The sequence below is a fragment of the Malus sylvestris genome, chromosome 12 (genome assembly GCF_916048215.2).
Source record: "Malus sylvestris chromosome 12, drMalSylv7.2, whole genome shotgun sequence".
NCBI lineage: Eukaryota > Viridiplantae > Streptophyta > Magnoliopsida > Rosales > Rosaceae > Malus > Malus sylvestris.
The window spans coordinates 21,604,337-21,614,639 of NC_062271.1; the positions used below are offsets into that span (position 1 = coordinate 21,604,337).

Here is a 10,303-nt window from a genome sequence, read left to right on the forward strand (position 1 = left end):
GAACGATAGCTTTTCCCTTGTTCTTGAAGTTTAGGGCCTTAGGGGCAAAGGGTTGGCGCTTCTAGGTTAAATTTCCTCCCTTGGGTGGGCCTTGGCTCTGTGGACCTTGGACCCGTGGGTGGGCTTGCTGCCCATTACCACGGCCACGACGATTCTTTCATCATTTGATGATTCTTAATCAAAAGCTAGTTTTGCTTTTCAGCGAGAAGTAAAATAGAGATCAAATCTGAAAATTTGGTGAACTTCTGTGCGCTATATTCAAATATGAAAATTTGGTGAACTTCTGTGTCATATATTGCTCTTGCAGGACAATATTTGTGGCATTAAAGGTCGAATAGGTCGTCTCTAAAAGATCATCGTCTGTTACATCCATTTTACAGAACTTAAGCAGTGATCGAACTCTACAAACTTCAGAGTTGTATTCACTCACAAACTTAAATTCTTAGAAGCGTAAATGCTGCCAGCAGTGTCTTGTTTCAGGAAAGTAAATGTCTTTCTGACGATTGAAACGATCGGTTAGAGCAAGCCAGAAGATGCGTGGACCTTCCTCAACAAAGTACTTGGTTTGCAGTGCATCATGGATGTGTCTTCGAATCAAGATCATAGTAGTAGTTTTCTCAACTTCGTCGACGGGTTTATTGTCGATAGGTTCCTCGATGGTGGCTCTAATACCCTTTGCGGTGAGGTGGAGCTTCACGTCTTGAACCACTTCAGGTAGTTTCTTCCATATACTTCCAAAGCGGTGAAATCGAGCTTGTTCAAGTTCAACATGTCCCTAAAACAAGGGGTACAAAGACGTGGTTAATCATATGGAAAGCCATATATACATCGTAGAACATTCAGGTTCTATAGACATGTATAAGTTTCATTTAAGCATGAAAGCTACAGGTTTCATGTGGTAAGCTCTGAATGAAAACTTCGCGATGTCAAAGGCACTAAATATTAAAATATAGGTTCAATTTAGTTTTATGAACGATTAGTTCATAAAGGAAAGGTTCCTGCAAGAACACAGAATGCAATATGTTGATTTAAGTGTAATGGATTTAAGTTTCTTTGGGAACTTAAGGGTGAAAGCTTCGGGATAACGAAAGGATGTCAACAGTTCAAAGTATAAAAATAAATTATTGAATCGTTAATGTCCAAAAGTGATCTTCAGGTTAATAATTTTGGATTAATTATCAAATTAATGGATTGATGGTCACTCTTAATTAATTCAATAGATTGTGACCAAACAGGATTGATCGTGGAAGCAAAACAATGACAGATGGATCATATTAGTTTCGGTTGGTGATAAACCAAGTGATAATTAAATTAGAATTAATTAACGTAAACCAAAGTACCCCAAGAAAATATTTAGGCATGATTTACAATGCAGGGATGCCAAACATTGGCATTGGTTGAAAAAATAACGCGGCCCAGCCAAAAGTGGGCTAGCTGCGATGTAAGGATAGGCCCTCCAACACGGCTGTAGGTCATTGGGTCGTAAGAGGGATATATATCAAATTGTTTTACTATTTATATATATCAAATTGGTCCACTCATGTTTGTTTTGTGCCCCCTTCAAGACTTAGAATTGAGGCATACAATCCCGGAGTCCAAGCACTTCCGCATCGGCATCTTCGAGTCCTCTCGGTGTAGGACCCATTCTTTTCTTCATTCAATTTTTATATAAATCCTTTTAGTGTTTCAATTAGTTGTATGCTCTGAATACGTTCCTTAAATGCATATTCTTTATTCTTTTATATCTATAAGCCTTATTTATTCCTTATTCTCAACTTTTGCATTCAATATATGGCTTTCGTTACCTTTGGGTGTCGGCCAGCACGTGCCTATCCTGATATTCGAGGAATATCAAGATCCAGGCATGTCAGATTGGTATCAGAGTGTGGTTTGTTCAGAGTATACTTAGGATTCTCTTCTATTCTCATAATTTGTCGATTTTGACATCATTTGGATGTCAGGACTTCTGGATTTGGTGCCATTCGGCGCAATTGTGCTAACCTTTCTCTATTTGAATTGTCAAATTCTGGTTGAAATACAAGAATTCGTGTTGGGATTGTGCCTCAACAGTGATGAAGTGGATTGTTGGACAACTTTCAACATCAGATCGATACTCCGCAATATACGTTCCCTAGGAATTGCGGGCGGAGTGGATCTATGTAAGAGCGTTGGGAAACAAAAAAAACTAAGTGGTTTGAATTTGGAAGATTTGAAGTGGTGTTGTACTCTGTGACATGCGGTCCCTAGGAATGACGGGCAGAGTCGTATCTCTTTGGAAATTACTTGAAACTTTTGAAATGCGTGATAGCAAAAGCGAGTAAGAGCTAGTTATGACGACGGTTAGTAAGTGGTAGTTGGTGGGAGGAAATCAATGTTCTCGGACTTATTACCACTAAAGAAATTCGTGTGGATCTTTAGAGCAATTCTCAGCGATTGTTTTATCGATAACCTTTTTGCTTACTCCAACAGTGAAGTCAAGTTCACTAACCTTTGACCATCAGCTTCACATCAAATTCTTCGAGCGTTGATATTGTTTAGTTTACATACTTTTCTTGGGAAACTCTTCAATAGTGAACAATATTCTCATCAATTTCCCAAAATGGAGTTGCGATTCTTGTTGTCGTTGTAGTTGGACTTGGATGATGAAGATCCAAACTTGTTTGGATAAATAAACTCCTTGAATTTCACCTAGGTTTGGTACTCGGCGGTAAACCCTACCTCATTGTCCTTATACTTTTCGGTAGAAGTGAACTCAACATCTTGCTTGTAGCCCAATTTATCAGTGCTTTTATCCACTAACTGTCCAGCCTTGAAATTTTCAATGCAATGGCTTGAGACTACCATATTTATCATTGTACAAAGATCAAGTTTTGCTCTAAACTTCTCTATACTCATTGAGCTTTGGTTTGCTCAAGGGCATCATTTTAAGGTAGCCAATCGTGTCACTGCATCCATACGCAGGCTGCTTCATTACTTGCGAGTCCTTCTTTCCACCAACATTAACTTGTTTGACTAGAAATCTACAACTAAGCAAAAATGGAAAGGTGGATTAAGCACTGCAACAACTCCCAAGAAATATTGGGTGTTGAGGAAGATGACTTCTCATTTTTCTGTTTGTTTGGTTCGAGCTTTTAGGTCTACTACTAAAATGGTAGCCACTTCTCTTGAATCTCAAGGTATAGTTTTCAAATGGGTTATTTGTTGGCAAAATACTAGAGTAGTTGGTCACATTTGGAAGAACTGAGGAGAAAATGATGCTTGGTGCTGGGTAGAATTTTAAGACGATAGTTTCTGTTTTGTTCGGTTTAGGGTATGGCACTTTTTGCGACATGGTACAAAAGTTTTCCACATGCAACACTGGTTGATAGAGGAGTTGTGCGAGCTTGTATTTGGAGGATCGAATTTACAAAGTGTGAAATTGTGCACCCTTAAGGAATTACTGCTTGTTTACCGAGACAACAAATGTGTGATCGATATCGCGGGCGGCCGACTGTGGTATCGAAAACTTATTCGTTGGTTTCGTTAAGCAAGTGGGCAAGAAGATTTGTTTACGGTAGTTGTCACGGAATTGTTATGCTTGGGACTCTAACCAAAGACTCATGTTCTCGAAGTGCTTAACGTTCGTATGCTTAGGCGAGACCCACTCTCATTTTTCAGTTTTGGTTTTCAGTATAAGTATTTTAACTTCATTTACTTTAGTTATTTGTTTTTGGCGTTACAAATGTTTTGGGGGAAGTATTTCCATTTTCAATTTTACATTCAGCACGAATTTTCAACCTATATGTTAGTACATATCTATTTTGACGTTATCCTATTTTACGTACTTACTTTTGACCATACGCTATTTTTATATATTTTTTATTTTATATCCTTTAAAAGTATGTTTCTACTTTTACACTGATGGGGAAAAAAGGTATGAGCCTGGAGGCACGAAAGATGGAATCATTACAACCCGATCTCGACGGGATGGCATTTTCCCTTTTTGTGCAACGCTCTAACTTGATTTCTTAGCCATATATACATATTTTTCTTTTTCCTATTTTCAAGTTTTTCAATGTAGCAAATTATTTTAAATTTCGCGACGAAATTCTTTTAAGGGGGGTAGATTGTAACACCCCGTCCCGAGATTTACGTAACAAAAAGGGTGTTTTTGTATTTTCATTTGGGGATATTTTTCCTTTTAAAAATGGTTTTTTTGGTCTTAAATGGTGTGCCCAAGGGGCCCACCCCTTGTTTTGTCCCCCGATTCCCTTTCCCTTTCTTTTATTATTTATTTATTTATTAAACCAAGGCCTTTCGGCCTTATCTAAAACCTTAAACCCTTTCGAATTAGGCCCTCAGGCCATGTGGGTCTGGGCTCGAGCCCAGAGACCTCTTAACCCAATCCTAAAACCCCTAAGCCTAACCCACCTATTTATCTAAACCCTAAAACCCAAATTCTAAACCCTTTTCCCTATTTCCCCTAAACCCCTAAGCTCAACCCTAAACCCTAAAGCCCTAAACCTAAACCCTAACCCTAAACTAGTCGACCAGGTTTGACCAAACTGATTGACCTGTGGACTTTGACCCGTTGACTTTGATTTTGACCGGTCAACGGTCAACGATCAACGTTGACTTTTAGGGTTGACTTTTTGGGATTTCGTCCGAGACCCCTCCTAGGCTAATTTCGATGTCCTGGATCCGTTTTTGAAGTCCATTTTCTCAAATTCAATCGTTTGAGTAGAGTTTGACTAAATGTACCATTTATGTGCTTAGAGGCAATTATTGTAGCGTTTCTATCTTCGCAAGTTTACATAGCTCTTCAGCGGCGAAGTATCTGTGAGTGTCTAAAAATGCATGTTTTAATAGTAGTAATGCATACATGAAAAGCATGATTTGATGATTATGTTTTATGAAATGTTTTGTGAGATAACATGCTTACTGAGACTATTTTGAATTATTACTATTTTTCCTATAACCCGTGTTCTTATAGAATATCTGATAGATGACGATATGATATTTAGAACATGTTTAGAACACCTCTTTATAGTATAGATGATGAATGACTTTATACTATGAAGTTGTTTTTCAATATATATATGTTCAATGGTTTTGTACTTACCTAATGGTCCTTTTAGTCCGTCCTGGATGGCGGTTTGGTTTTGGCATAGGGTCTGGAGTGTGTTTCCTCTGACTATTTAGCACAGGGACCGGGAGCCTACATGGGGCTTGGAATGTATTTTCCTCTGACTGTCTGCTCAGAGACGGGGAGCTGGCATGGGGCCTGGGGATCATTGAATATTCACTATTGATTATTATATATACAAGTTGTGATTTGAGACATTGCACGGCATCATAGGTTTCGGAAAACCTATGTTTATCATGATATATATGTGTTTTCATAAAACCTGGGGGTTAATACGTTGATAACTGTTTTACTATTTATATATCAAATTGGTCTACTCATGTTTGTTTTGTGCCCCCTTCAGGACTTAGAATTGAGGCATACAATCTTGGCGTCTAGGCACTTCCGCATCGGCATCTTCGAGCCCTCTCGGTGTAGGACCCATTCTTTTCTTCATTCAATTTTTATATAAATCCTTTTAGTGTTTCAGTTAGTTGTATGCTCTGAATACGTTCCTTAAATGCATATTCTTTATTCTTTTATATCTATAAGCCTTATTTATTCCTTATTCTCAACTTTTGCATTCAATATATGGCTTTCGTTACCTTCGGGTGTTGGCCAGCACATGCCTATCCTGATATTCGAGGAATATCGGGATCGGGACGAATCATAATTGCTTGGATCGAATTTGGGAGATGACTTTTTGGTGCTCACACAGTTATCGAGAAGGGAATATGGCTGCTAACAAATTTGGTAACATGAGCTTTTCTTCTTCAACCTTGGTTTGGCATGCCTCCCCTTTATCGGCGGTCTGTGCCTCCTTACATTTGGATTTTCTTGGTTTGCATGGTTTCGAATTTTCATATTAATGTGCATCTTGGTCAGGTTTGTTCCCCCTTTACGATGTATGCTTTTTCATTTTTTCCTAACCCATTGCTTTTGACGCTTTGCAACTTGTTTTGCATGTTTATGCTTTTTAGGTTTTTATTTAGAAGAGTTTAGGCTTTACACTGCCCGTCTTGATATATATATATAAGAGGAATCAGGTTGATGTCCTCATTTTTTTTTTGTATTGTCACTTTACTCTTTCTTGTCTTATGAGGCGTAAGGTTTTATGTGTTCCTTGATTAGGTGTAACTTTTTTTTCTTATTCAGTAAAATTTCTCTCGTACCGTTGATATTTCTTTAAAAAAAAAATCTAAACACCAAAAATAAACTAAGTTGCGTAAAAGAAGAAAAGAAGTTTACGGAAATCACTTCCTCTTTTAATTTGCCTTCTAAAATCCCAATTTCATAAGCAAGAAAAGGAAATATATACTCACTTGATTCCCATCTTGGAGAAGACAAGCTCACATTGAAATGATTTTCCTTGACCTTTGCCTCCCCAGATACCCAAAATATGAGGAACCTGTACCAATATATTTGAAATTCCCAATCAATTAGAAAATATCTATAAACTACCCACAGAATTGGAACTAAAATTGATGAAAATTTAATAAACCTTAATGTTGGGCAGGTTCAAAAAGTTCTTGGTAATGTGAACCACAAGTTTGTCCATGAAAGCTGGAGCAATGTAGAAGCCATCCATCATGTTGTCCAGTCTGAAACAAAATTGAAAACTGAGTTTCTAACATACTTAGATTTTTACTTACCGAAGCTTATGATCCAAGTACAATTTTTTAAACATTCTATTGACACCGTAACATTATAATATCTAGCCCTAACATTATAACTCTGCATTTCAATGGAGCATGGCCCTGTTACGTAAAACATAAAAGCGCTACTTAGTACTTACTGGCGAAGGCCAGTACTGATGTAATCGTAGGAGCTCATGACGTCGTAGTGGGTCCCACTGCCCACAGGAGCTTGGAAAAGGGTATCCACCATGCCCTTTCCTCTGGTGATGTCCTGCTGGTCATCTGAAGTGTCAAAGGCAAGTCCTCCCCACCTGTCCTTGGAGGTCTGCTTCGACTCATCGTATTCTGCAGAAACATTGAAGTTCCCAGTTGAAGAGGTCTTGGGGTGGTTGATGATCTTGGAGCTCAACTTCTTCCAGCTGTAGTTTCCTAAGAAAGCAGAGGCGTTGAAGTTCAACTGCACCTAGAACACTTATCTTCTCAGCATCCAAACAGAATTTAGGTGAAATTACAGACTTCCAGTTCCATGTATTTAGATTAAATCATGCAGACCCAGAAAAGGAAAAATACCATCACTGCCTAAAAAACACCATAACATTAAAAAAAAAAAAAAAAAAAAGACACTACTTAGCTACTTACGCGAGTCATTTTTCTTGTAACTACAAAGCACAATTTGATACATGTTAAAAATCATTGCACTAAAATCTGGAAGTAAAAAAGTTTGTGCAATACTTTACATAATCAAAATACTGTTTTTAAGTGATACTAAGATGGAATTGGCTTTAGGTAGTGTTTGGTACGCAGACGGGACAGGACAGGACGGGATGGAACGGGATGGGACAGGACGGAACGGGACGGAACAAATGTTCCGTGCTATGTTTGGTACGCGCAGGACGGAACATGATGGTTGTTCTGTTCTGCGTTTGGTAATGCATGGACAAAACGGAACCAAAAGATTAAAAAGACTAAAATACCGCCATGTTCCGTTTGTTGTTTGGTACAATTTTATGCGTGGAACGGGACAAGACTTTTTTTTTTATAATTTTTATTCTCCTAGTTTTCTATAGCTCCATTTGAATTTTCAGCACAAACCCATCAAATTTTATTATGCAAATGTCAACCACATAAAGCAAAAGAACGGTTTTCTTCTCCTAATTCCTACAGCTTACATCAAGTATCCACTTGTTTATCTAAAGATTTATTCAATTCATTCTATTATAATCTTAGATACCAAACAAAGCCTTCGCCTTTGTCTTTCATGAAAAACGCTTTCATATCTCAGTCCTAATATACATCAATGTCCACTGTTTAATATACTAGCAATAACCAAAGACAACCCGTGGTGTTGATCGACATTGCCAGAATTTTATCATTACCAGAAAGCCAGAATATTTGAAGTGTTAGTGGTACTGCACTACAGAGGCAGAATATGTACAAACTCACAAAGCAAAGAATAATAATCAAACTTGTTACTTAAACAGAGAAGAAATAAAAAAAACATTTGAACAATTGGTTTTCACTGTAATGCCATCAAATTACAAAGAAATTTTTTTACAAAGAAAGAAAATCAATGAGTACAAAGATGAATAGGAATTAGAAAACAACGAAGGTTTCCAAAGTGAATGCATAACCAGAAATATAACCTGTTTGCTCTCAATAAGATCAACCTCCCCTTCCTATTGTGCCAATTAACAAATACAATATCAGGAATCTGATAAATTTACATCATGGCAGAGTAAAACAAAATTATATATAAGAGAGCGAACATCAACTCACCAACCCAGAGACCATTTGATGAATCAATTCAACAACAATCATTTGAACAATTGGTTTTCACTGCAATGCCATCAAATTACAAAGAAATTTTTTTACAAAGAAAGAGAGACCGAGAGCTACACAAAAACAGATCGAACCTGGAGCGGAGATGCAGATCTGAAGATGCTACACGGAAGAGGATGAGGAGGAAGGTTCACAGAGCTGCTATAGGAAGAGTTGCGAAGGGGAGATGCGAAGAAGATGAGGAGGAAGGTTGCGAAGGGGAGAGATGGGGGTGAAGAGGATCAGCGGTTGAGAAGAAGAGAAATAGTTTTTAGGGTTTGTTATATGATTTTGATGCTATAAATTTTGAAAAAGATAAGGGGCATTTTTGTTCTAAAATGTTAAAAATTTCTGTCCCACGGGCGTGGAACAACCCGTTCCAGGGGGGGAGGTGGAACCAAAAATCCTCAAAAACTTGTCCCGTGGAACGCCTCGTCTCACTCCTTTTAGGCGTACCAAACGCAGAACAGAACGTCCCATCCCGTCTCGCGTACCAAACGCGCTAGTGAACAGAGATAAGATTAAAATATTAAAAGAAAGTTATTTCCTACTAATTAAATGATAAGACCCAAAAATAAAAAGAGACTATGAGAACAATGACAAAGATTACAAATTTATGAGTTTAAACGACACAAACAGAGGAAACAAAAAATTGGGGTTGTTGCAAAAAAAGTCATAGTTACCGGTGATCTGTTGACGGCCGCGATGGTTGCTGCTGAGACTGAAGAAGACATTGATTTGCAGACGTAAAAAAAAAAAACAAAAAAACAAAAAACAAAAAAAAGAAAGAGCTTACGATCGATGGGGAATTTGAAGCAAGAAGACGAAGTCTTTAAGCTCAAACTGTTTGGGAAATTTGTCTCGTGGAAATAAGGGAGGGCAGGGAGAAGAATTTATAGGAGTGAAAGAGAGGCTTTGGATTGCGGGGAGAGAGAGAGAGAGAGAGAGAGAGATGATGGGAACTGAGTTATGAATTCCCAACGGCCACACAATTGGGATTGGCGGTATTACGTGGCTCACTGTATCCTGCTGAGGTGAACGTTGGTTTTGGAATAGTCGGTGGTTATGGGCTGCATGGGTTTGCTAAATGAAGACAAAATGGAGGCTTCTGGGGAACTCAGTTGATTTGAGGTTAGGGTTTAAGCTTCTTTCGTCGCCACAAAATTTAGTTACTACAATTGCATAAGCATCATTGATATGTATCTTCCTCAATTTTTTTTTCTTTCAAGCTGCACATAAATCCAAGTGCACGGCAAAATACTTTTAACTATTTGAGTTAAAATATTTCAACTCCTCTTTCGCTCAATTTTTATAATAGTCGATCGATATTAGATAAGGATTCTTAGGCCATCTTCAATCAGAAAATCAAATTCAAAAATTTTCTGAAACAAAGAAAGCGGAAGGTAAGATGTAAGACCTATTAGCATTTTTGCTCCTATGGGTTTTTTTTTTTTTGTTTTTTTTTTGTTTTATAGAGTATATCACATGATTCACATGATTTCTGACTTCAATTACTGAATTTATTTGTCCAAACTTCACATCTTGTGTGTGAGTAAGTTACACTAAAATCTTCATTTGGGTGCCATTTTGCATTGCTGATGGCCTTGCATATGTGCAAGATAGCTAACTCCTTAGAGCCCATAACTTTTCACTACACTAACCCATTGCCAATTATCAGCCACAAAATGAAAAAGATCTTTAGTCACAAACACCAACACAAACCATTGTGGAAACTATACATACA

At 37.8% G+C, this 10,303-nt stretch overlaps 1 protein-coding gene across 1 annotated transcript; it reads right to left on the bottom strand.

Moving 5' to 3' along the window:
• Positions 1-233: 233 nt before the first annotated feature.
• LOC126592827 (ribulose bisphosphate carboxylase/oxygenase activase 2, chloroplastic-like) lies at positions 234-8,801 on the bottom strand. Its single transcript, XM_050258614.1, has 7 exons — positions 8,655-8,801; positions 8,385-8,417; positions 6,900-7,198; positions 6,606-6,705; positions 6,427-6,512; positions 5,102-5,263; positions 234-775 (listed from the first exon to the last, which is right to left on the bottom strand). Exons 3-7 carry the CDS (start codon positions 6,989-6,991, stop codon positions 694-696), a joined length of 522 nt encoding a protein of 173 aa, XP_050114571.1. The 5' UTR covers positions 6,992-7,198; positions 8,385-8,417; positions 8,655-8,801; the 3' UTR covers positions 234-693.
• Positions 8,802-10,303: the final 1,502 nt, after the last annotated feature.

Bases quoted from the DNA above. Each gene is read 5' to 3' on its own strand.
- LOC126592827 (XM_050258614.1), bottom strand. From the start codon at position 6,991: ATGGTGGATACCCTTTTCCAAGCTCCTGTGGGCAGTGGGACCCACTAC. The intron at 6,513-6,605 runs GTTTATTAAATT...ATATTGGTACAG, and splicing joins TGAACCTGCCCAACATTAAG to GTTCCTCATATTTTGGGTAT. The intron at 776-5,101 runs GTAAGTACAAAA...CCCTTGTTTTAG, and splicing joins CGGACTAAAAGGACCATTAG to GGACATGTTGAACTTGAACA.